Source organism: Ammospiza nelsoni, chromosome 15 (assembly GCF_027579445.1).
Source record: "Ammospiza nelsoni isolate bAmmNel1 chromosome 15, bAmmNel1.pri, whole genome shotgun sequence".
Taxonomy (NCBI): domain Eukaryota; kingdom Metazoa; phylum Chordata; class Aves; order Passeriformes; family Passerellidae; genus Ammospiza; species Ammospiza nelsoni.
The window spans coordinates 17,593,946-17,621,137 of record NC_080647.1 but is presented as its reverse complement, the minus strand read 5'-3'; the positions used below and the strand labels follow the sequence as shown (position 1 = coordinate 17,621,137).

At 47.6% G+C, this 27,192-nt stretch overlaps 1 protein-coding gene across 1 annotated transcript in view; it reads right to left on the bottom strand.

The window, feature by feature from the left end:
* Positions 1-1,972: 1,972 nt before the first annotated feature.
* Positions 1,973-27,192, bottom strand: part of NEXMIF (neurite extension and migration factor) — a 52,995-nt gene continuing 27,775 nt past the window's right edge. The window contains exons 2-4 of the mRNA XM_059483063.1: positions 12,716-12,840; positions 4,591-8,872; positions 1,973-3,862 (exon numbers count right to left, since the gene is read on the bottom strand). Coding sequence (XP_059339046.1) covers positions 3,658-3,862; positions 4,591-8,872; positions 12,716-12,791 — 4,563 coding nt within the window. The 5' untranslated portion in view covers positions 12,792-12,840 and the 3' untranslated portion in view covers positions 1,973-3,657. The remainder of the gene's footprint in view (positions 3,863-4,590; positions 8,873-12,715; positions 12,841-27,192) is intronic.

Sequence of the window (27,192 nt, the reverse complement as noted above, 5' to 3'; positions counted from 1 at the left end):
AAGTCCCTCCCTCTATAAGAGAAAATCAAGTTTGTGACCATCTGAGGAACCTGAATGTACCTAAGGCTATGGAACCTGATGAGATGCATCCCAGAGCCCAGGGGGAATTGGCTGATGGAGTTGCCAAGTCACTCTCCACAGTATCTGAAAAGTCTTGGCAGTCAGGTGATGCCTTGGATGACTGGGAAAATGAAACCATTGAACCACTGCCCTGCCAGCCTCCCCTCTGTGCCTGGGAAGACCAGGACCAGACCCTCCTGGAAACTCTGCTGGGGCTCATGGGGGACAGGGAGGTGACTCAGGACAGCCAGCACAGCTTCACCAAGGGCAATCCTGCCTGGCCAGCCCAGTGACCTTCTAGGATGGAGTGACTGCATCCATGGACAAGAGAAGGGCTCCAGGTGTCATTTGTCTGGACTTCTGTAAAGCCTTTCACACAGTCCCCACAACACCTTTCTAAACTGAAGAGAGATGGATTTGAAGGATTGAGTGTTCAGCAGATGAACTGGTTGGACAGCCACATCCTGAGGGCAGTGGTCAACAGCTCACTGTCCAGGAGGACACCAGAGCTGAGTGCTGACCCTCAAGGGTCTGTCCTGGGACCAGCAACGTGGAGTAGCTTCACCAATGATGCTGACATTGGGATTGAGCCCTCTCAGCAGGTTTGCAGATGACACCAAACAGAGTGGTAAGGTTAACACACCTGAGGGACAAAGTGACATCCACAGGGACAGGGACATGCTCGAGAAGTGGGCCCAGGGGAACCTCAGAAGGCTCAACAAGGCCAAATGTGATGTGCTGCACCTGGGATGGGGCAGTCCCTGGGATCCACAGGCTGGGAATGAAGGGGTTTAGAGCAGCCCTGCCGACAAGGACTTGAGTAAGAAATGTTTTATGAGGGTGGTGAAACGCTGGCTCAGGTTGCCCAGAGAGGTGGTGGCTGTCCCCTCCCTGGAAACATTCAAGGTCAGGTCAGACAGGGCTCTGACCAACCTGGTATAGTAGATGTCCCTGCTTTTTGCAGGGGAGTTGGACTAGATGGCCTTCAAAGGTCCCTTCCCACCCAAATACTCCATAAGGATCAAAAGGGAGGAGGGCAAATGGTCAGCTCAAGGCAATTTCTAAATGTTGGGGTCAAGCAGCAGAGTGATGACCTTTTCAGACACAGGAAAGGGCCAGTGCCACACCATGAGGGACCCAGGCTCTTTAACAGCTCCCCAGCAGAGATTTTTGGAGGACATGGGATGACCACCAAAGCTGTCAGCAACTGGAATGGTAGAAGGACTGAAGGAGAGCAACAAGGCAGCTGGAATTGTGATTAACACCGTTCTGGAACACCCAGCTGGGTATCCATGGATAAAACAGTTGATATGTTTCATGCCTGATCTTCATGCCCTACTGCACATTTGTCAGATGCAGTAAGTATTGCTATCCCATCCAGTCAAGGGGTTTTATTCTGAGTCCCATATTCATAGCATTAACCATAAGGAGCACAGTGCAGGCCAGGTGAAATGTGCTTTCAGCTGATGGTTCTGGGTCAGAAAGAAGGTCTGTGCCACATCCCAGCCCTGGGCCTGACCTGTCTCTGTAAAAGCAGCAGCCAGAACATCCAAAAGAAGGGAGCTGCCAGACCATTCCTGCAGCACATGGAGGGAATGATCAAAAACTGGGATATGCCAACACCACAGCAGTGGTTGGAGCTTGTGGTATGTGATGAGCATGTGAACAGAAATGAGAGCTGCTGGGGAAGCAGGGAGAGTGTGGTGGCTGCAGGCCAGCCCAGAGGCCAGGGATGGAGGCCTACCACAGCTCCTGTCTCCAGAGGAAATCCTGAGCAACTTCTGGATCTCCCTCTGGGAGCCAGAGCTGGGGTGGGACGCTGCATGCCATGGGGCACCAGGGACCACTCTCATCCCACTCCAGGCAATGCCAGCATTTATTCCATGAAAAAATGAACTTGCAGGGTGTTTTTTTAATTACTAGGGTTTTTTTTCAGAGTTTGTCCTTTCATCTGTTAAATAAAACACAATGCAACTACCGAGCTGTTCTCTCTGGGATCGCAGAGCTGAGCTGAGCTGCACCCAAGATCTGTAAGTGCTGAAGACATGATTCTAACCTAACACTCTGCATCTCCACTCTGATTTTAAGTGATTACTCTGCTTTTCTGCTAAATTAACTTAAACCAATTCTGCTGCTTTGCCTGGTGTGTGGGTGGAAAAAAACTGACTTGGGAGGAAACCTGAGCCCAGTCCTGCCCTCTGTGTGACACCACATCTACGCCTGTGGCCGTATCAGAACGTGATCTGTCCACTGCTAGAAAGGCTCCTCTTCCTCACCGCCTGCTACTGCATAAGGTGTCCAAGCCTCACTTCCCTCTGCTCCCAATCACTCCCAGGGCTCTTGCATATCAAGGTTTTTCATGAGAAATCAGCAGCAAAACGCACAGGCTCTCAGTTGCACAAGGAAAATAGATCTTTGTTGGGTTCCTTATTCTCGTGGAGGGCGAGGGTGTGGTGAGGAGGGTTACAAATAAGGCCTTTTGAGAATACATTTAGCATTCAGTACTTAACGCTGTCTTAATAAAGTCCAGTCATGATCCGGCCCTGATTGGTGAGATCACAAATAGCTCCATTGGTTGTATTTGTTTCATGAACTGAATCAAAGAAAAGGTTCAGAGTTGTGTTTTAAATGAATGACTCTGCTTTTGAAAGTTCAAACTATATTGGCATCGCAAGGTTAGACATGGAGGAAACACCAAAGCCATGATGGGAGAGCGCTTCTGACAGGCTCTGCATCGAAAATGTTTAAGAAACTATCCAAAGGAAAAGTGAATAGCACTCAATGTATGAAATGTATTAGTTCTGTTTTTATACCTATTTCAGAATTTATCCCAGGTTCTTATAAAATATATAAAACTGAGATACAAAGAATTAGCAATGTAACTTTGCATTTCAAATGATCTTCAGCTACAGGTTTTGCTTTAAGAAAACAGACACTTGAAAAGCAGCTGTTCTGTAGTCTCTAGATGCAGACACTTGAGTTCCTGGCAAACTTACCGTCAGTGGTTTTCTGAACTCCTCCACCATTGCAACTCTCTCCTATAATGAAACTCAACATTTCACCATTAAGTTTTTCTGCTCGTGGTTTCAAAGAGAGGACGTTACCATTTCCCAGCATCGGTTTCAAAGTTCCTTTTTTTCTTTTTTTTCCCCCCTTTTTGTTTCTTTTTTTTTTTTTTCTTCCCTTTATGAGCTTTAAACCACAGGGTGAATCCATGAAATGAGGTAAGTAAATTTGGCACACTTCTAGTCATGTCCATAAAACTTTTGGTAAGTTGTATCAGTGAACAATATAGTTTTTCATCGTGAGTTACAGGTGCTTTCAAAGGGGGATGGTTAGTACTTAACAACTGGAATGTTTCTAGTAAAACCAAAAGGCATAGCTGCAGAAAACACTCACAACCCAATGTTGATAGAGAAGTAAAAATATATACAATACAGTCACTTGTTCATAGTTTGGCACAATTTTTTGTTGTTGTGGGTAATAGTGCATAAACTACTGTACAACAGTATGACTTTTAAAACAGTCTTTCACGGAGAATACCAGATTAGGTTTGCTTCCAGATAATAAAATTCCCACAATTTCAAACTCTTCATTTCAGCACTTACATTTCAACAGACCACAAGGCAGATTTTGAAAATGAACCGATGGGGGGAAAAAAAGAAAAAACAACCGGGGAAAAAAAAAATGGTAAGAAAAAAACCAAACATTAACCGTCTTTCTAGAAAAGGGAGTCTCTTCTTCAAATACAGGAAAACCCAAAAATGCTGTTTCTGCTTTAAGAAGAATGGAGTCTGATTCCCTGCAGGAAAAAATCAAACATTTGATGCCATCTTAGTTAGCTCGTCCGGAGTCACCACGACGGAGCGAACGCGCTAAAGGCGGGCGGGTAGAGAAGATGCAGCTTTAGATGATGCAGGTTAGGAGACACAACAGCAGAGGGGGCCAGAAAGCACTCAAAAATTGCCACGTGAAGCTCAATTAGGAACGAGTTCTCATTTGCAAAGTAAAGAGCCTTTAAGTTTTGAGATCTTGGCTTTTGGATGCAGAACCTCTTTTTTTTTTTTTGTGGTTTATTTTTTACAAAATGTTCCAAAAAAAAAAAAAAAGTCTTTCCTTGTCAAAATCGTTAAAAAGAGCGTGTAATCTTTTTTTTTTTTCTTTTTTAGTTTTTGTTTTTCCCCCAATAAATAAGTAATTAAAAACTGAAGAAGCCAAACAGCAGAAAAGAGTAGCCTTGTTAGTTTTTTTAACCCCAGCCAAGCCAGAAAATTGGTCATTCTTTTAGGTAGCTTGCAAGTCATAAGTATTTTCATGCATTTAAAAATAATAATTAAAAAAACCAAACAAACAAAAAAAAGAAACCAACCCCAAAACCAAAACCAACCAAAACTGTAAAAGGGGAATGTCTTTTTTTTTGTTTTTTTCTCATGCAAACTTTTGCTTTCAGGAAGGAAAAACTGAGGAACAGCGGGCCTAGCAGGTGGGAGGGAGGTTAGGGGCATTCCAGCCAGTTTGGTGCAGCATTACCTCAGTTTCTCAAAAGCAGCTGTCACGGGTGGGTCCTTGTGGGGCTGTTCGCGGTCCGTCCGCTTGATTTTACAGTTCTCATCCCTCAGTGATTTCGAACTGGATTTATGACGGTAGAGTTTTTTATGGGTAGGTCCATTATTGCCTAAAGTGCTCAGGTTACTATAGTTTTTATCAAAAAAGGGAGCGTGAATGTCCGTGGTGAACCCAGTGGAGCAGTTGGGGCGCCCGGGGTCGCAGGTCACAGCTTTGCTGTTTTTGCTTGAGCCCTTGTTGTTTGACTTGTGGTTCTTCGCCGCCCCTGGCGAGCTACCGTTCGCCTTCTTCTTCGACTCTTGGGATGTCCCTGCCAAAATTTTAAGAGTTTTCAGTTTCAGACTGTTGGACTCTGGTGACCGGAATATGTCTGGAACGCTGTTGTGGCCGACGGGCCCCCACAAGGGCTCAATGGAGGCCATCATAAACCTCTGCACATCGGCCATTCCCGACGCGATGTTGGACAGGATGTTGGAGGGTTCCTCAAACTCCCTCTGGTCATCGTCCAGGAGGCTGGTGGCATTGCCCAGGCTGGCTTCTGACCAGCCCGTGCCCCCCTCTTTTCCCAGTGCCCACTCTCCAGAGAGCCCGTTGTGCTTGCCCAGCTTCACCCCCGCCGGGCCGCAGTGCTGAGTGCCCTCGGCCATGCCCTTGGTGGCCGTGGCCACGGTGCCCAGCTGAGTGACCACCCTGCCACCAACAGCTGGAGCCTTCTCGCCGTTGACTCCTGCTGCATTTTTCCCTTTCCTGGTGGATTTGGGTGCCTGCCTGGAGTTTTTCCCTTGCGGCTTATCGGTTCCTTTGTTGGTTTTGGGTGATTTTTTCCGGGTGGCTTTCTGGGAAGAGCTTTGGTTTGTACCCACATTCTTGCTGGATGAACTTTTCCTCTTCGATTTTGACACTTTGCTATTGGTGCTAATTTGACCAGATGGCTCATTAAATGTTGACAAGCATGGACTCTTTTCGAGAAGGCTGACAGAATCTTCATCGTTGAACATATGGAACTGGAACTGGTGATTATTTAAAGCAAACCCATTATCTGCCTGATCCTCGGTCTGCAGGACCCCACAGTTCCACTTAACCTTCTCGGAACTGTTGAGGGAGGCCTGGGGGCTCTCCTGAAAGCCCTTCAGGGTGCCCAGAGGCTTGGCATCGGAGCCAGCTATCTGTGGGGACAGGTTGGGAGTGTCTGGAGGGGACATCTCCGAAAGCGACGACTGGCGGAACCTATCAGGCGTGAAGTTGGAAATGTCTAAAAGGTCCGTGGACTCCTTCAAAGGGGTGATTTCATCTATGCTCTGCTGGATCACTAGCTTGGGACTGCAGTGGGCCAAGAAATCATCATTAATATCATCCTCGCCGTCCTTTTCACAAGACTTTAAACTTAAAGAACTGTAATTGCTAGAACTAACTGACAATGAACCCACTGAATCAAAACTAATGAGCCTGCCATCATCCGTACTGAGTGTACCTCGTTGGAAATGAAAGCGCCCCTCTCCATTATTGAAATGACATGACTGATAAGAATCATCAGACTGCACTTGTTGGCTATCCGGCATGTAATTTTTTTGGTATAGCAATTTGCCGCTATTCAGATTGACTTGAGTGTATCCAGAGGCGGGGAGGCCGTCCGTGCCCGGCGCGAACTCGCTCGGCATTGCGGCCGCCTCCGGCACGTCCCCGGGGAAGTCCTGGCGCTCGCTGCCCTTGCTGGCCGGCCACATGCTGCCGAAGCCGCCCTGCTCCATCTCCAAGTGGCCGGGCGACTGCTGCAGCTCCGACTCAGAGGGCGGGGAGAGCACGCAGCTCTGCGCCGGCTGCAGGGACGGGAAGGGCTTTTCCGGCGGGACGATGCTGGGGAGCGGGTGCTGCTGCTGCTGCTGCTGCTGCTCGGAGGGGTGCTGGGCGAAGTACGGGATACCCGTGTTGCTCGACAGATCTGAAGCATCTAACAACGTCTGCAGATACCCTCCGGGGATCAGGGGTACATTGGTGGTGATATTAGCAGATGGCAGAGGCTTGTCTGAAGAGGAGGTGGATGGTAGGAAAGGAGAATTTTTAGCAACCTTATCCTCGTGGCACTCTGGGAGATGGGAGCTGTCTGAAGCACAGGGACTGTTTTCGTCCTTCAGACGCACTGCGGAGTCCTGGTTTTCCAGGGCTGGGGAGTCCTCTGCCGTACTGGTGGCAGCTTTAATCTTCTTGCACTTCAACCTGGCCTCACTTTTGAATTTGATTCTGCGGAGCACTTTCCGCTCCGTCCCCTTGTGCTCCCGCTCCTGCGGTTTGCATTTCACGGCGATGCCCGCGATGTCGTGGACGTGCAATCCGTTGGCACAGCTGGGGGTGGCAATGGCTAATGCCGGCAGCCCTTTCAGGCCCACGTCCTCCTTACTGCTGCAAGGCTGCTTGTGATCAGAGGAGCACGAGCCCAGCTTGTTCACTGATTGCTCAATGGCTTTAATTCTTTGAATCCGGTGCCTGTTTGCTAGCTTGCATTTTCGCTTCCGTGGGTGAGGGAGGAACGAAGCATCTGAGCCGTTAAGATAGAAATTCTGCTTGTGGTAGAGAGACGATCTGAGCAAATCCAGCCGGCTCTGCTGCCTCTCCTGCCAGAAGCCCTTCAGTGGGGCCAGCTTCTTGTATTTGCTGAGCAGCTCCTCGTTCAGAGTAACAGTTGTCTCGTTGGCATCCACTTTGCTGAGCTTCACCAGCATATGCTTCTCCCCTTTAAACCTGTTAATGATGATGTACTTGATGATCACGGGGGGCTCCTTGCGAGAGACTTTTCGCCGTTTCTTGGGGCACCACTCGTCGTCGTCCTCCTCCTTGGGCCCGTCGGGGAGCCACTCCTTCTTGTCCAGGATCTTCTCGTTCTCGATGGAGTCCACATCGTACAGGTAGTCGTCGCTGTATCGCACTTTCCTCTTGGCCCGCAGCCCGTAGTTCTGCTGGATGAAGGAGCCGGAGTGGTCCCGGGCCAGGTACCGGCTGCAGTCCTTGATGTCCCGCAGCACGTCGTAGGAGGACTCCGTGCAAGTGCTGTCGTCGCTGAACTCCCCGGAGTCCTCTGTGGAATTCACTGAGTCCAAGAAGTGGCTCCTCTTGGAGCCCACGTACTGCACCATCTCTGTGCTGTTGCAAGATTTATTTAAGGCAGCTTTCTCCTCCTCCTCACCGTCCTCTTCCTCGCCATCCTCCTCCTCCTCCCCCCAGATGATGCCTTCCTCGGATTTGAATTGAGAAGGGTCGGTGGCACCGCTGGGCCCCCTTTTCAGGGTGCTCCTGCTGTCCCTTTTGGTGCAGTTGCTGAACACGCTGGGGAAGAAGTTGAACTGGGCGTCCTCTTGTAGCGTGGTGGTCTTCTCCCGCACATTGTCCTGGAAAGATTCATATCTAATCTTTAGGGAGCAGACATCACTTCCCAAGGTGGAATCGTCATCATCGAACATGTAATTGTCCACGTCTTCCTCGGAAAACAGATTTACAGAAAGCTCATTTTTGGAGCAGAGGTCAAGCAGCTCAATTTTACTTTCACTAATGAAAGATTCAAAATAGCCCCATTCCTGGTTGGGATTTGTTAGTAAAGGTTCCTCACCATTGCATTTGTCTAATAGTAATCCCTCGTAATAATTTTTCTGAGTGGGGTCCTCTGAATCACTGTCAGATTTTTCTGCATCTCTTTTGTCCGCTGCCCTCGATTTATGCATAGGGAAGCTTAAAAGCTGGTCTGAAAGCAGTTGATCCCCATATCTCATGGTTTCTCCTGTGCTCATGCAGTGAATCCCTATATCAGAGACCGAACAGGTGTCATAATCCCTATTTATATCCCCCACTTTCAAGCTTATTCCCGGCTCCGCATCGATGCCGTCCTTGGATTCAATGAAGCAGCCCAGGCAGGTCCGGCTCGGCTGCATCAGGCAGTCTCCCGTCAGCGCCGACATCCCCCCGGGCTCCATCATGCTGAACGGAGCCTTCTCGCAGTCGCCCGGCAGCGACCACGAGCTCATGCCCTTGGTCACGCACGACGTCAGGGAGATGGCGTGGGCCGACGAGTCGTCCGAGGCGTGCTCGGGGACATCGGTGAGGCGCAGCGGGGACGGGGGGCTCAGCAGGCACGGCTTCTTGCCCGTGGGGACGCGGTGGCACGCGGGGCCCTCCTTGGGAGCCGCGCTCAGCGCCGGGAACGGCGCCGCTGCCTCGGCCGCGCTACAGGGCCTCTCATCGGCGTCCAGGGCGTGCGACTCTGCGGGATGGAGCAGAGGGAGAGAAACACACAGGGGTTACCAACTATCCCCTATTCAGCCACAACCAAACTTCCCTTGCAGATAGAAAAACAGAGAGGGTACAAAGGTTACCACCCTTAAAGGTTTCAGGCTCGCCACCCTGCTCCCCTTCTCCCAGTGATTTTTCCCAAGTGCTCCTTTGGGAAGCCCTTCCCAGCAATCCAGAGTCCAGGGTGTGCGACTCTGCAGGGATGGAGGAGAGGGAAAGAAACACACAGGGGTTACCACCTATCTCCTATTCAGCAACAACCAAACTGCCCTTGGTGGTAGAAAAAGAGAGAGGGTACAAAGGTTACCACCCTCAGGCTCGCCACCCCGCTCCCCTTCTCCCAGTGATTTGTCCCAAGTGCTCCTTTGGGAAGCCCTTCCCAGCAATCCTGGATCCAGTTAACGTGGAGATGTGTGTGGAAGGCAGAGGTAAACAGGCTGCTCCCTGCAGCCAGCTGGAAGAGGTACAAGAGTACGTTTAAATCACGCAACGCATCCGCTCTTCCCTCCTCATATCCATACGGTTACCTGGAAACTGCCTCTCAAACCTCACAATGTTATTAAAAAAACAAAACAAGCCTAATAAAAATGTTCTCATTAACATTGAAAAAATTAACAGGAAAGTGAGATTCTTAAAGAAACAAAGCACCCCCCCTGCAGGGTCTGAGCTTGCACACACACCTGAGCTGCTTTACTGCTCCAGAGCCAGGGAGTGATGGCTGATTTTAAAAACCCAGCGGTCTTTTTGTCACTGTCCACGCCAAGGGAAGGCAGAAGATAACACAGAGTTTAAAGCAATTATTGTTAGAATTATTGTGGGGTTTGCCATTCTTCCCTAATCGCTAAAAATGCCTTTTTAGTCATGTAAGGATTTTTTAACCTAAGGATTTTTTTTAGTTTTACCTCGTTGCACTTCTTTTATTGCAGAATAAAGTTATGAATGTACTTTTATCTGACTCGTGGCTCAACGGACGGTATGACCCTTGAAATTTAAATACGATGTCTTTTCATCCATGAACACGCTCTGATATCTCTGTATTAAAAAAAAATATATTCCAATGAGTGCATTCATCCCAGCCAGAGAGCTCTGCCGACTCTGAGCCTGCTGCTTTTGTCATGGCTCCGGTCTCTCCTTTTTGGTGGCTCTGCTGAAGGCACAGGGGTGAGAGCCAAAGCTTTCCAAGGAGGGACAAGTGCTTTAAAACACAACTGGAGCACCAGGATGTGGTATTAAATGGAGCATGCAAAAGGATTTATTTGGCTGCTGTGACCCTCCACAACTGCTCTTATTCCAAACTGAGAGGAAAGTGAGTGTCCTGCATCCTTGGCAGTCTGGGGAGGAGAGGCTGGTGCTGGCACAGGTACCACCAGCACAGTGGAAAAGCCCCAGGTGGGGAGGGTGGAAAGAACAGGATGCCATGGAAAGAGTGGGGTGTCTGTCTGTGCCAAGCAGGAAGTCAAAACCCCCCTAATTTGACTCCCATAAGTTTTGTGCTGCAGGGGCCTTAGGGATGGAGTCGTCAGTGAAGCCTGAACAAAGCACAAACTGCAGCTGGAACCTCAGAGCACTCCCAGGACTTTAAACCTCTTCCCAAAGACTCCCTAACTCCAGAAGTGCAATGCAATGCCTGTCATCATCTTCAACATGTATGACTTGGGAAAGGCCAGACTGGCTTGCTTGAAAATGGTTAAAAAAAGGAAATAAATAAAAAAGCTGATTTTTGAGTCCCTCCCACCAGTCTTCAGATCAGAAATGCAGAGGTGGTATCTTTTTCCTTAAGCACCAAAACAAATTAACCAGTGCAGTTCCACTTCAGAAGTAAAATAAAATAAAAATCAGCTTGGAGCTGACAGGAAGCATGGAGAATTTGAGGATAAAAGAAGAATGTCTGTGAATGCTGTAAGACTCAAAGAAGGGGGAGGCAGAAAGCTGAAATTCAATCTCAAAAGCTACATTCAATAGGCAAAGCTGCTATTATATAAAATAAACCCTCTCTGGGCGTTTCTTTAGGTTTATACTTGTGTGAGTGAACTTAACTCTTGGGAAATACAAATGCCAAAACCTGATTTTCTGGGGCCCCATACCAGCCTAAAATCAGGCCTATGTTCAAGTGATGCTCCAAGGGAATACAGTTCAGGCAGAAAATGCTGGAGAAGCAAAACCACTTTTCCCAGTTTCCCTTAGCATCCACCCAGCAGCACATGGGCAAGGGGAGGTGGCAGCTCCAGAGCTTTGTGCTGGCTCCTGGCCTTGGATTCAGCAGCAACTCCCACACAGCAGTGTTCAAACTGAAAGCTCAAACTGGCAGAGGCTGGGATGGGATGTGGGGAGGGAATTCTGAGCCCTGAGGGTGGGCAGGCCCTGGCACAAGGTGCCCAGAGATCCCTGGAAGTGTCCAAGTTTGGATGGAGCTTGGAGCCACCTGGAATAGCGGAAAGTGTCCCTGCCCATGGCAGGGGTGGCACTGGATGGGCTTTAAGGTCTCTTCTAACCTAAAGCGGTGTTCTGTCTAATTAAAGCACTTTTATAGCCCTGTTTAATTGAATTCCATGGAATTGGTGTGAGGCTCTAAAAACCCCCTCCCTACTGACCAGGGCAGCACTGACTTTGTTGTCCCCTGGATCAGACAAAGGGACCATGGCTACAAAACCCCTCTGCAGCTCCAGCAGCTGCAGCTTCACCCTGGGTAGTGAGGAAAGGGATGGGCTGACAGGGACAGAACCTCCCAAATTACATCCCAGGGACAAACAAGGGTGAGCATTTGCCTCACCTGCCACCAGCACCAGCTGCGGGGCCCTCATGGGCACCCACGTGGCTGGAGCTGCTCCAAGGTTTTGGCAAAGAACATTTGTCTCTACCACCTTGCACAGAGCTGACAGAAAGATCTGAACATATGTCAGAGGACAAAGTCCTTGACATCTAACAGGATCAAATTTATATATAAATAAAATATATCTATCTATCTCAAGATTTATGGGCCAATACAAAATGTAAAAAGCCATGAAATTAAACATAAAACACAGTGAAGAATGAAAGCATCAGGCTCTGCCTCCCTTCTGCATTCACTGTGGCCAGAGATTACAGTCCAAATGACCTCAGAAAATGCTTGGAGGCTTATTTATTTCAATCAGGGTTTCAGACAGCTGAGCACTGTTACTCCTAATTAGTTATTCTGAGAGCAAATATAGAATCAATGAAAGAGAGACAAAGTTGGGAATTCTGGGATGGCTGCAAGGGGCTGATCCTTCCCCACCTGGCTGCTGGCTCCCGGGAACCCTACCTGTGTATGCAGAAAAGGGATTACAGGACAGGGAATCCCATGTGCTGGGTGATGGGACACAGGCAAGAATGAGCTCACAAATCCAACCTTCCCTTCCCAAGAATCCTGGTTCCTTTCTCCCACCCAATCTCTAATTTTCCCACAGTTTGTAGGACTAAGTATCCTTCAGCTAAATCTTGCTAATATTGACTAATGTAATGCCAAGAGAGGGGAAGATTCCCCACAGATAGAGGGGCTACAAATCCTGGATGACTTTTTCCTCCAAGAAACCAAACTAAAATCTCTAATTCAAACTGCATGTGCATATAAACATTTCCAGCCATGCACAGGTAAGAGCAGTTCTTGTTAAGGCCTAAAAAGGTGTAGATTTATGGCTGGAATGATTCCTGTGCAGAAAACACCCATTTACTCCCCTGCTCCACATTGCAGAGATACCCACAAACTGCTAATATTAAATGCACAAAAGGAATTAGGAAAATAAGTTGGCTTCCAAGTTGTCGCTGCTCCCTCATGTACCATAATTAAGTTCCTTACCATTTTCTTTCACCCCATTAATCAGGATAGTTTCTTGGTCTTCTGAGGCACAATCCTGCTCTTGTTGGTCATCCATCAATTTAACCTCTTTCTGTTCACTCCATGCCCCAGTGCATCTGGCCAACCTGCACATTTCCAGAAACACAACCACAGTCAGTGCAATCCCCAGGATCAGCTCAAGGAACCGTGAATAAAAAATAACAACAATAAACCACCCCCACACAGCCTCACACGCTGCCTGCAGCCTCCTTAAGAGGACAAATCCAATTTATTTAGGCTCTCAGCTTGTCACTTTTCCACTCCAAAAGCCAAGTCCCATGTATCTTCAGCGAGGTGAAAATGTTGTGGATCAGCATTTCCGTCCCCCAGGTCTTGCTCTGGGAGGTGGGGAGGTGCTCAGCACCTCTGCAGGACCCTCACATCACCCAAAACTGCTGTGCAAAGGCACATTAGTCATGTCCAGCCAGGAAAGGGCATCCATCTCCAGATGGATCAGTGCAGAGATGAAGGACACGACTCATCCCAGTTCATCAACAGCAACTCTACGATGGAGCTGGAAAATCCACAGGCGTGGAGTGACAGCTGCTCACCCTCACTGTCAGCCCTTCCAAGCACTGGCAGGCATGAAAAACTTCCCCAAAAAGAATTTTGTTGTGAAAAAGAATCTCCAGTGTCACTGTTCACCATGGGAGCCCCATCCCTGGAAGCCTCATCCCCCAGACCCCCATGGCTGCCCCCATTGTCCCCAGTGGGTGAAGCTCCAGCTCCAGGGAGGGCTGAGCAGTCCAGGCTTGGTGGGGCTTCAGCAGAGCGAAGAACCTGAGGTGAGGATCCAGCCCAGATCTTCTCATTCCTGCACTGAGGGCTCCCCACCCTTCAAAGCCACCACCTGCCCATGGAGTGATGTTGGAACCTGGGCATGGCTGGCACTGGAGAACCCCCATCAGTGCTCCTGACTGACAGAATTTCACCTCTTTAAATGCAAATCCAAGTCAAAATCTGTTTTATGCTCTTCTGGCAACTCAAACTCAATTTTTTTCTCTCTCACAGAGCAGGTACTAGATTGCAGCATTGGTTTAGGTGTTTTTCTGGGTTTGGGTTGTTTTTTTTTTTTTTTTTGGCTTTTTACTTTTCACATCAACATTTGTCAGTGTCTGCCGTTCCCACAGCACTCATTGCCCTGGGGTTCAGCAGCCAAACTTCATTCATATTCAGATTTGCAGTGGAGTCCTCTTAATTAACGTGAAATCTTTACAACCGCCTTAGTAAGTGAAACCTTCACCCAACTTAAAGATGTTGTGACACCAAGAGGAAGATAAGAATAACAAGCATCAGTAACTCCATTCCTTTGCATATTTAGAGGAATATTTTAACTAACCCCGAGAGTTTTCCTTTGATGCAAATCCCCATCTCAGAGCTCTCCAACGCCAGCCTGTTTGCTGTGCTGAGACCCCAGCACCCTCCCCACAGCCTGAGCTCCCTCTGTGCCCTCTCATTGCTGACATGCTGCAGCAGGAGGGGCTCCAAAAGCCAGGCCAGAGATCAGAGCTATTTTTCCATGAAGGAGATTAATGTCTGAGTGTGGAAGGTGCTCTGCATCTGCCACTGACAGGCTGCAGCTTTGTGTCTCCTCGATAATATCTGCCTGGTAAATGTGCCTCAATTAAGAGAAGTATTAATAAATTAAGTTTTTTAGAATATCTATTAATGAAAATATTAATAAAATATTCTCAGGGGAGCAGAGAGAAGCACCACTGGCTGCACACATGGGCCAGTGGGGCTGCTGGGGAGGGCCCTGAGGTGTCACAGAGTGGTTTGGGTGGGAAGAGACATTAAAGCCCATCCAGGGCCACCCCCTGCCATGGGCGGGGATGTCGCAGACATCTTTTATGAAAAATCCTTTCCTTAGGATTTTTCCTCCTGAGAAGCTGGGAGGCCTCAGGAACAAAATGTAAACAATGATTATCTGCTGCTGTGGAATGCAACAGGTGCATCTGGGATTGGTCTCATGTGGTTGTTTGTAATTAATGGCCAATCACAGTGAGATCTCTGTCTGAGACACAAGCCTTTGTTATGATTCTTTTTCTATCCTTAGCCAGCCTTCTGATGAAATCCTTCCTTCTATTCTTTTAGTATAATTTTAATATAATATATATAATAAAATAATAAATCAGCCTTCTGAAACATGGAGTCAGATCCTCATCTCTTCCCTCATCCTCAGACCCCTGTGAACATCATCACACATCACACAGGGACACCTGCCACTGTCCCAGGCTGCTCCAAGCCCTGTCCATGAGGAAGGAGTCCATCTTTCCTTGATTCTGATGGATACTCAAGGGCCAGCCTTCATGGAGAGAGCAGGAACAGATGAGGGAGATCAATGAGCACCCAGGCACCAAGGGAGAGTTCACAGACCCTTAATCTCATGGTTTATGATTTTTGGGGATGTGTATGCACAAGGGGGAGGGAACACACCAGGGATGCTCCTGGTGGATGAGATCCAAAGGCTGGAGAAGACAATGAAGACAATGAAATGCATCAACAAAGGGGATGTGCTTGAGGAAAAGCCTTTTCCCTGACCCAGAGAGCAGAGCTGAGCTCCAAAAGCAGCTGGGAAGAACTGATCAGGGTCCAGGTGGGCCATGTTCCCACAGGGTCAGACAGAGTGAAGTACAGCTGGGACAGACAGCCCAAGTTTGCTGAGACCTGCTGTACAAGGGGATCTTTGGGACCAGTGTGAGACCCCAAAAGGGACTGGGAGAACCAGCAGCAACTGGGAAAGAAAAGTGATGCAGAGCAGGAAGGAACAGAAGGCTGGGGATAACAAAGAGGAGAAGAACAGCTGGTCCCAGGCAAGGAAAATGAAAGCAGGAGAGGTCTGGGGGATAAGGGCAGAGAATACTCTGGGTAGCAGGAGAGCACAGAACACAAGAGTCATCTGCAGACTGAGGTACAAAAGGGAGAGAATATAAATTTCAGATGGAGTCAGGCTCTGAAGAGAGGCACTGCTGGGGTCAGGGTATTATGGAGAGCTGGCAGGAAGAAAATCAGGCACCAGCTCCAAGTTTGTGAACTTGACTGGAGCCAGAGTGGATGGAGGAAGAGGATGGTGGGTGGAAGGGACGTGGGGTCAGATGAGCTGCAGCCTCTGGAGGAGGAGGGCAGGAGCACAGAGGGGCTGGCTGTGCTTCAAGGACAGGCACAGCACGTTCAGGCCCAGGGAAGAATGCAGAAGCACTTTTGGTGATTGCACCATGGAGTTCAGGGCACTGGGCTGCTAAGATCACAGCTGGCAGCACACAGAGTCACTGGCCAGCAAGGAGATGGAGGGGAAGGAGCAGCAGGAAGCAAGCAGTGGAGCTGAACAATAATCCAACTCATTTTAGGCACAAGATGGACAAATTAATGGACAGAAGGGCAGGATGCAGAGCTGTGGCAGCAACACCCAGGGCTCACTGACCTGGAGAAATCCCTTTCAGCCCTATTGCCCAGGTCAGGTGAAGGTCTGCAAGTGCCTCTAAACACCCTCAGCATCACAGCTGAGGAAATTCCCCATTCCTCACAATTCCTGTCAGTTTTCCTATTTCTAGTGCTAACAGGACCATACAAAGCCTGTTAGTGACCAGCCCACGTGCACACAAACAGCCCCACAATGGAGCCTCTGCCACAAACCTCCTGCTGCCTTCCAGCAGGTCCTTCATCCAGGGGGCCAAAAAACCCAAAAGATGCTTTTGTTCTGTTTAAAAAACCTCCTGAGACACTCAAGAGGTGTTCAGGGTGTTGGTGCTGCTGGAATGGAGGCAAACATGGCTGGAAAATGATGACCCAGCAGAGGCTCCACCAGCTCCCTCTGCTCCCAGCACAGAGCAAGGTCCTGGTGGAACGTCCCTTCACCAGTTCCTTGGAGTAAAACCAGATTATTTCCTGTTCTAGAAATTCCTAGAATTGCAGAATCCCAGAATGATCAGGGCTGGATGGAACCCTTGAACAGAGAAGGAAACACCCAAATTGCAAAGCTACAAATCCTGGACATGTTCCTTCACTCACCTCCAGTCACACAAATGATGGAGCTGCTGCTCACTTAAGCCCATCCAAACTTTAGGATTTAAGCATGTTCCTGTTAACACTGATTTTACAAAGACAAAAGGGGAAATGCCATCCTTTTAAATAACCAAAAAATAACATCTGCTCAATGGCTGCCCTCTACAAAGAGAGCAACAAGTTGCTTTGCTTCTTTGTCAGCCAGGAAATGCCAATTTTCTGCTGTTTTTCTAAATGGATTTTCACAAAGCACACAGGCCCATCACTGCACTCTGTCACAGGTGCCATGGGGAGGTGACATCCCCTTCAGCCTCCCCAGCCCCACAGATGCCAGCCCAAGGAGGAATTGTGCCAAGGGACCTGCTGGAGAGGTTTCCTGCCCCTGCAGACTCTTCCTTGGGCAGCAGCAGTGATTTGGCTGATGGCATTTCCCAACAGAGCCAGGGATGGTCACAGGGATGCCCTGGATGCACTTAGAGAGTGTCAGGGTCTCTCTAGCTTGTCAGAGTGACCCCGAGAAGAGTTCCAAAGTCTCTTTTCCCAGCCCGGTGCTTGAAGAAGGAGTCAGGGCTCTTCATTTCTCGCTCTCAAGGTTGTTTATTGTACCTTATCTATAAAATTCCTTCTCCTGCCCTGTTGAGGTCCATCCAGCAGGACAGTTCCAGACACTCTGCCTGCCCCCAGGGCAGTGTTATGGCTTTATACTAAAAACTACCTGTACAATGTTTACAATTACTTTCCAATACCCATCACCTGTGTTAGACAGTGAGCTTCTGCTCTAAACCAATCTGTGAGTGCCACCATCACAGCAGAAGATGGAGGCCCAGAAGAAGAAGGAGAAAGGCTGGGCACACCCAGATCCCTCCATCTTGCCTCCTGAACCCCCATACCAAAAACCCCAAAATCTACTTTTCCACCCCATGATAACTTCACTATTATTCTATCTAAACTGTTGTGGCTTGCTGATCTTCATCTAAGGTTGGTAATTTGCTCCATGGGTCATAATCAAACCCCCAGGTGTTCTGAGCTCTGTGCCAGGGTCTCTGAGCCCCCTGGCAGGGGTCCTGGCTGTCCTGGGCAGCAGAGGGATGTTCTGGGTCCTGACAAGAGGGGACAAACAAAGGAGTTGGTCATGATTGCCACAGAATCCAGTGCCTGGCCACTTAAATCTATGTATCTACATCTCAATATAATCTATAAATACAAATATTTATCCGCTGCTGCTTGAACATCACGTCATTCATATTTCCTGGGTGTCACCATTACACTACAGAGCTCAATACTCTGCCCAGGCAGAGGAAGGAAAATAAATCTACCAGGAAAAATAAGGAACAGCCCATGACTGGAAGCTCAGCTGCACACTGGGAATTCTGTGAGGTGGACAAAGTTCTGAGCTGGGGGTGGCTGCTCTGGAATTGAAGTTACAAGAGTGTTTCTCCTTCAAGCTGAATAGACAAAAAGCCACTCACACCCAGACAAAACCCAACATGCCAGCTCCTATTTACACACAGCTTCCACATCCTGAGTGTTGCAGCTCATGAGGGAAGATGGAGAGGGAGTATCCAAAGTGAAGGAGAATCTTTTTATGGAGAAGTGGGGGAAGAAAGCAAAGAAGAAGAAGAAGAAGCTGTACCTTTTTTTCCTGCAGAATTGTGAATAAGTTCAGGTGTTCTATATATGCAGTTGTATCTTTCAAAAAAAGAGCTTTAGAGAAATTAATTACATGTCAGAGCCTCTGACAGGTCTTTTAAGAATTGTGATACTTTTGAATGAAAACATTATATACTTAAAAAGAAATACCATGTAAATGTCTCTGAGATATTTACAGTCAGTGGAGTAATAGTAGGAGAGGATTCAGCTCTCCCTGTGCATGGGGGATGCTGAGCACACCCTGCTCCTCCCAATGTCTCCTGCCCCTGCAGGACTCAGCAACTGCTGCAGGAGCTCAGGCAGAGCCAGGAATTGCCTGGGAACACAACCCAGGCTCTCCCCAAAATGCTGAGCCACCAGTCTGTCTGTCTGTCTGTCCCCTCCATCCCTGAGCACCAGCTCCTCCCAGCAGCAAGGACATCACACACCCCTCCTCCTGTGCTGCACCTCTGCAGAGGACAAAATCCGGGTGGTTTTCTGCTTGGTTGGCTTTTCCTTGGGTTCTTTTCCCCCACTTTTCCCCCTATTTTAGTCCCACAGCAGGACAGAGGACAGAAGTTCCCATGGAGAAATTGTGGTGAGGCAGCACCAGAAACCACAGCAATGCCAGGCTGGTGTTCACTGCCCTGAAGGATGCTGCTTTCCCACCAGATCCTGAAATCCCTTGATCCTTTATATTCCAGGAATGCCATCTGATCCTTGTTTTTTCACTGTAATTTCACAACTGGGGGATGAAGTGCTCAAAATTTTCACTTGCCAGCAAATGAAGGTATTAATAATGTTAGATTTTAATACTAACATTTTATTTTATTTTAATACTAGCATTTTATTAGTAATGTTAGTATTTTAATGCTAACAGCACCTCTCTGAGTAAAGCTCTGTTTCCATGAATTTACATTTCTACCTATGCCAAGGGTGTCTGATTTTTGGTGAAATAAGGAAAAAATGCAGAGTACCTGAGGTTTCCACATCTGACAGGGTCAGAATTCCTAAGGCAATGGCTCCTAAGCGTGGAACCATCTCCCTTCTCTGCCCAGCACCAAGTGCTGCTCCAGTCCACCAAAGGGATGTTGGACTTGAGAGTTCTGGTTTCAAAGCTCTTTTCCCAGAAAATTCTCACATGGAAATTGCATCTCCCAGCAGCTCCCTGGGCTTCTCCTATCAATGATGGTGAGCACACAGGAGAAAAGCCCAAGTGAGGGAGAAATAGGAAACAAAGAAGGCTTTTGTGGGTCAATCCCAGCAGTGAGACATCTAAAACCCTACAAGAAGGTAAGGCCTGACAGAGCCAGTGTTGGCTGAGAATAGGTTCAGGTATAAATACTGATAAAAGCCTCCAATGAGGAATAAATCTGGAGTGGGGGGATAAAGTTGATTAAAGAAAAAGGAGGTTGCAGAGAAAATGGAGAACACAAAAAACATTAAAATAGGAAACAATTTCAGAACTGGTGTGTTCCCAGAAGGTGCAAAGGATGGATGAGTTGTTAATATTCATAGCAAGCCTCCACTTTCCCTCAGCTGAAAGCAGATGCAACAATTACTGCAGAGCCCAAGCCCCAACTCCTGCAGACCCCCAGATATGATATTAAGAACAGGCTATTTAAAGCCAGCTCTCAAATAAATGACAGTTTCTGACCTTACTCTGGGAGGACATAAGGTGTGAGTGTTTCAAGACCTGTCACAAACAACTTAAAGGCAAAAGGAAGGAAGTGAACAAAATTACAGCCTTCCTGACAAAGCACACGTTAAATACCAAAGGAGCTCTCTCTGCAAATGTATTCTCAGCCATCAAGAGCAGCAGTGTATCACAAAGGGAAAAAGGTGGCAATTAAAATCCTGGAGGAGCTGAAACGCATGAGGGAACGTCTGAAATGTGGAGAGGGCTTCAGCATAAAACTGTCCTGGGTTAGGGAAGGCAGAGCTGCCAAAGCCCAGGGAGGAGAGCTCCAAAATGCAAAGCAAGGAAGGGAAGAGTCAGGGGAGAATCACTCGTGGGGAGCTCGTGGGGAAATGGAGAGCAGAGAGAATGAGGAGATGGAAGGGAGAAGGATGGCCCAGGCCACAGACAAAGGCCTCAGATGAGCACAGCTCCACTCCACATCCCCACAGTGACCAAGAACCTGAGGAAACCTTGATGATTCAAGGCAGGAAGAATTAAACATCCCTTTTTACCAAATGTGGGATGAATTTGCACATGGGGCAGGTTAAATATTCCTGTGGGAATAATGAGGAAACGCAGGAGCCCAGGAGGACCTCATGAGGGTTTCAATGAGTGCACCCCATTCTGAGGACAAGAAGCATAAAGAGAATTCCTGCCTACCCAGAGCAAGGGAGGATGATTAAGAAGAGTCGCTGGGGTTTTTTTTGGTCATCCTCTCATATTTTATAGAAGTGGAAGGAAATGAAGCAGTAATTAGTGTCAGCAGCTGCATAGTTTTGAAAAGCACTGGCAAGTGAGGGGGAGATTTTCATCTCCTGAAAATGAGTAAGAACACAAACTTTGGTTTAGCTGTGATGGCCAGAAGTAAAAACATTCCTAATTAATAGATTCACAGAATGGTTTGGACTGCAAAGGACCTTAAAATCCATTCCACCATGTTCCACTGTCCCAGGCTGCTCCCAGCCCCAGTGTCCAGCTGCCCCTCACAGTAAGGAATTTTCTCTTCATTCCTAATCTAAATCTCCCCTCTGGCAGTTTAATCTCTCTGTCCTGTCTGGAAAGCCTCTCTCCATCTTTCTTCAGAGCTCCCTTGAAGTAGCAGAGATGCCCACAGACAGCCCATGATGGTGCTTTTTTCCTTTCTTCCTTAAAGGCAACTGTATTCCAAACATGTTGTTTTCACTCCATCTCTGCATATGAAGTTAAATAAAATCAGAAATGTTAAGGGCCTGGATTTCTGAGAAAATTAGAGTGGAATGATTGAAAACTCCAACTCTCATAAATCTGCAAAGGTTGAAAATTCAGCAGGATGGTGGGGTATTAACCTCACAAAAACACGAGGACTCTCCAAAGCTAATTATACATCAGTCTGCTCTAAAATAACAAAACCAATAAAGAATGGTTTGGGATGGAGATTTCTTGATGGGCAGAATTGCTTCATTTAAATGAACTTATTACCCAGATTCCCTTTCTGCTGCTGTATTTATGGATCCATTGACAAACCAGTGTCTGAAAGCTTAACAAACTCTTCCTGTGAACCTCATCAGGAAAGAGGAGAGGCCAAGGTCACGTGCATTAAGATTACAGAAGCTGATGAAGAAAGGGGATGTTTCAGAGTCCCTCACACACTGGGTTTTATGAAATAACTCAGCTGAAGAAGGGTGTGTAAAATTTTGTTTAGAGATATGGATTAATGCAGAAACAAAACATCACAAAGAGTTGGATTTCACAGGGATATGCTGAAGAAAAATCTCAGTCCTAAATTTTGCCATTGCCTCTTTCCCTATGAGAAACATTCTCTTATTTTCCCTGTTAAAAAAAGAACACCAGGTTTAAAAAAAGAAGGAGGAAAAGAGGAATTTTTTTTTTTCTGTAGAATTTGTAATATATTAAAGTTTGGGCTAAGGAGGGTAATTAGGCTGGTGCCAGAGGAGGATGTGAAAGCTCATCAGGATATTTGCAGTAACCCTAGTGGGGTAAACATTTCTCTTTTCTAATATCTTCAAATTAGAAATTTTATAGGAGAAAAAGAAATTTTAACAAATCTCGTTTGTCTCTTATTAGCAATTAGCCAGCGTGGACTATGGATAAAAAGTGTTAATTTCTAAAGTACACATAATTTTCATAAAAGCACAGATAGGAAACCCAACAGCAGAGTGCTTGGCTCAGGCACAGGAAGGAATTCAGATGGAGCAAGGGAGGAAGGGCTCATTCCTCCCATGTTTTACCCAAAAAACTGGTTCATGGAGCTGCTGTTCCCTCACTGTGGGACATGGAATCCCAGAATCCCAGGATTGTTTGGGTTGGAAGGGACTTCAAAGCTCATTTGTTCCCATGAGCAGGGCCATGCCACGTGCTACATCCCAGGCCATCAGCTTCAAGAAAGTAAAGATGGCCAGAAAAGATGCAATGGTGAGAAATCCCCCCAAAAAGGGTGATGTTCCACGGGGATGTGGAAGACAAAATCCCCTTAGACATTATATCCAAGTTCTAGCCAGATCCTTTGAATATTCCTGAACAACTCCCAAGCTTCATAAGGATTTTTCCTTTCTATGTACATATAAATGATTGCACTGATAGCAGATGGGCCCTTCCATACGATTTCCTTTTTAAAACTTCCAGCTCCATGCAATTCCTGCATATACCTTGTGCTTGGAAAGGAACTCCTGTGCTTTCAGCTTCAGAGCACAAAACTGGGGTTACTTCTGCTCATTTGGTTTTAAAACTTTTAATTACACAAGCAGGTAACAGCTCTTAAATACATCATCACCATCATTTTGCCCTGAGAAAACCTCGGTGCAGTGGCTCTGCCTGGCAAGGTGAGCTTAAAAGTGAGCCACATTTTGGAAAAACATGCAGCACCTACTGCCTTGGGTTTGTTTTCCCGAGTAGTTTCCTGCAGCTGACACAGCTGGACCACAGATTTTCCAGGTAAAACAGCTTCCCAGTCTCATCCTGTGATGTGCATCCCAAGGAGTGAATGCTTCTGACTATAAAGGGAATCAGGGGAGGTAGGCAAAGGAAATGATCAAAACACTTATCACACCAAGAAAAGAACTTATTAGGCCCGATAAGGAGTTGGAATTGGTGACAATTATAAGATACCATCCATTTTTAGCTAATAATTCAGAAAATGGATGAATTATTTGAGGAATAATATGTGATCATTTATTTAAAGACTTGTACTAATGTATACGCTGGAGGAAGTGGAGCTGAGGTTGTGGGAACACTTTAACACTTCCATTCCTGGTGGTTCTTCCTTTCCACTCAAATATAGAGATTTAATAGCACTGGATTTGGTTTGAGGGTTACAGGGCCCCTGCAGAAAACATCAAGCCATTTTCCAAGGCTGGTTTATACACAACCTACTTTTCCTCCACTTTCCTATTCACGTGTAAGAAATCCACCAACATTTTCCCTTTGAGAACAGTTTCATTTATTCAAAATTCCCCACACCAAACAACCCCATGCCCACTCCACAGGCCTTAGCAGATCCCACAATTAGATGGAAACAACAATTAAATCTAAAGCCACGTCTCTTAATTTTACTTGGGAAGGTTTTGGGTTCTGCCAGAGGTCGGAGGCGATTTCTGAAGGGAAAATCCCACATTAGGAGAGATTGCATTTCCTAAGATCTCAGCCCAAATCTCCATCTGTATCCAGGTAACAATCTGGAATGCTGATATTTAAGAAGAAAAATATCTGGACAGCTGCCCCAGCTCCCTGGGAAGCAATGTTTAGTTAAAGTCTTGGATATCACTGAAAGAAGATGTGGAGATGTCACACTGAGGCTGAAGCATTTTTTCAAGTGCTGAATTATTCACCCGTGAATCTCAGATGTGAAATCCAAATGCTCCGGTACTGCCCCGGCTTTAGACAATGGCTAATTCCTTTCTGTGCCACTGCAGGGTCTCTTCATCAGCTTTCTTTCATCTATAATCACAGCCAGGTCATGGATTATTAGTCATACTCAGTGCAGAATTCAAACCCTGCCACACCAATCAGCCGGGCTGGGGCTCCCCCGGCGTTAACAGAGCAGCTCCTGGCACGGCCTCCCAGGGCACAGGGAGCCACAGACACAGCAGCACTGCCCAAACCAACAGGGATGGAGCCCTGAGCTGGGACAGGACACAGAATGTGGGAACCCAGAACATCCCTCTGCTGCCCAGGATGGCCAGGACCCTGCCAGGGGGCTCAGAGACCCTGGCACAGAGCCCAGAACACCTGGGGTTTGATTATGACCCATGGAGCAAATTACCAACCTTAGATGAAGATCAGCAAGCCACAACAGTTTAGATAGAATAATAGTGAAGTTATCACAGGGTGGAAAAGTAGATTTTGGGGTTTTTGGTATGGGGGTTCAGGAGGTAAGATGGAGGGATCTGGGTGTGCCCAGCCTTTCTCCTTCTTCTTCTTGGCCTCCATCTTCTGCTGTGATGGTGGCACACACAGATTGGTTTAGAGTAGAAGCTCACTGTCTAACATAGGTGATGGGTATTGGAAAGTAATTGTAAACATTGTACATGTAGTTTTTAGTATAAAGACATAACACTGCCCTGGGGGCAGGCAGAGTGCCTGGAACTGTCCTGCTGGATGGACCTTGGCAGGACAGGAGAAAATTTTTTATAAATAAGATACAACAAACAACCTTGAGACTGAGAAATGAAGAGCTCTGACTCCTTCTTCAAGTGCCGGGCTGGGAAAAGAGACTTTGGAACTTTTCTTGAGGTCCCTGTGAGCAGCAGAGACCCCGACAAAAGAACAACATGGGGCTGCAGGGATCTGCCCCAACATCCCACCTGCAGCACCAGGCACAGAGGAGCACAAATCAAGGCATGGCTTGGGTTGGAAAGGATCATAAATAAAGATTAGCCCATTCCAGCCCCTGTCACGGCAGGGATACCTTCCACTGTCCCAGGCTGCTCCAAACCACATCCAGCCTGGCCTTGGGCACTGCCAGGGATCCAGAGGCAGCCCCAGCTGCTCTGGGAATTCCATCCCAGCCCCTTCCCACCCTCCCAGGGAACAATTCCCAATTCCCAATATCCCATCCATCCCTGCCCACATTCCCTGTGTCCTGTACCTCCATGCCTTGTCCCCAGTCCCTCTCCAGCTCTCCTGGAGCCCCTCTAGACCCCTCAGGGCTCTGAGCTCTCCCTGGATCCTTCTTCAGGTGAACACCCCCAGCTCTCCCAAGCTGGCTCCAGAGCAGAGAGAGTCAATATGTTTCCCCTCCATGTAAATGTAGTGGGAAGAAAAAATCATAAAGACAGGAATTTATCAGCCTTTGCTGGAGGTGTTACTTTGCATATCAAGCCATGAGGATGCAATTGTTTCATCAGGACTTCGCTGGTGTTTGTAACATTTAATGAGTCTTGGAGAACAGAGGAAGAAAATACTACAGGCATTGCTCCAGCCAAGATAAATAGGTAAACATCCCCTGCCTGACATCAGCTAATGCATCACAGCTCTGCTCACTTAGGGCAGCCATGAAATCAATTCTTCAGTAAAAATAAAAAACTCGTATCCCAATCTGCGCTCACGAGTTGAGGGACGATGTGAGGGAGGGAAATTTCAGCTGGCTGGAGGCTCCAGGCCTCTCTTTGTCCCCTCCTCATGCCAAGCCCTGCTGAGGGCTTTGCTTTCCACAAAATAAGGGTTTTGTGATTTTTTACTCAAAATAAACAATCAGGCTTTTTAAAAACTTTTTCAGGAGTCAGCAGCAATGTGTTCCCAACCTCTCAAGGACACTTCACTGTCACTTCCAAAGTACCCCAGATAAATTGAGAGCAATGATGGAGCTGCTAAGAAAAAGTCAAACAAACAAAAAACCCAACTTCTCTTTAGCAAAGCTAAAACACATTTTAAATCACTTCAAATCCTATCTTATTTTTGTCTATACTTCTCAGCCTCCCACTGTAAAGAGTAAGATCTCAACAAAGTCAAAACCCAGCTGAAAACAGATTAACAAATTCCAGCTGAAGGATGAATTCCTGGTTTGGTACCAATTCCCCTGGAAAACCAAGACCAGATAAAGCACAGGATGCGCCCTGAGGTTCCCCCCTTGGGTGGGCTTTGCTCATGTCACCCACCTGTGTCACCCTGACCCTCAAACCCTGCCAGGATTTAAGGGCTGACCACTCTTGTGCCATTTGTTTGCCCAAGGGGCAGCACACCTCAGTTTCCAAGGGGATGATGGATGTGATGGACCCAGAGCTCCCCACCCAACATCTCCCAGCAGCACATTGGCTGATATTCCTCCCACACCCTGCAAAGAGCAGGGAGAGGGGAAATGCAAAGGGAAATGGGGCCCATGGGCTCTGGCTTGGCAGCAGAAGCACCACCAGGGAGGAAGAGTGTCATGGATGTGCCTGCATGGTGCCATCTGTACCCTGTGGTGCTCCAGCAGCTGCAGCCACTGCTGCTGGCCCGAGGTGGCCAAAATCCAGCAAATTCCACCCTCAAAGTCAGTGCCAGTGGATGACCAGGGTGCACAGTTACCATCTGAAAGAGGAGAACCTCTTCTAAAACCTCACCTCTAAACCTCCTAAACCCAGCCCTGCTGCTGGGATTAAAGGAGGTGGGAAGGTGTGACCTTGGCATCACAAAGAGACACAGCCACCTCCAAGGGATTCACCAAAATCCCCACAACTCCTCCTTCCCTTTCAGCCTCCAGTCTGGTTCTCCACCCTAAAAGGAGAAGGGGTGCAAGGCAGGAGCCTGGGGATCCTGCACGTCACAGAGGCACCTCAGATCCTGCTCAGACTTCACAAAACCATTCAGGGCTTTTTTGGGCAGCAGCTTCCATCTATTTTGGGCTCCAACTGATTGGCAATTTTGAAGAACGCGCTGCAAATTGCTCTGCTAATCACAGCAACTCCAGCCATGGAACTGTATTAAAATAACATCAGTGCTGAGACACAAAGCTGAGATCAGCCAGGGAATGCTGAGCTGAGGCTGCCTGCTCTGGAGCCATCATCCTGCCTGCCTGGAATGCTGCAGCTCCCCAGTTTTTCCCTGCTGATTCTAGATTCCAGCTGGCTGCTCGCATCAATTCAATGATAACAACACTCAGGGTTTCAGTATTTACAGAAAAGCAAGTGGTTCTGTGGTGGCCATGGCCTTT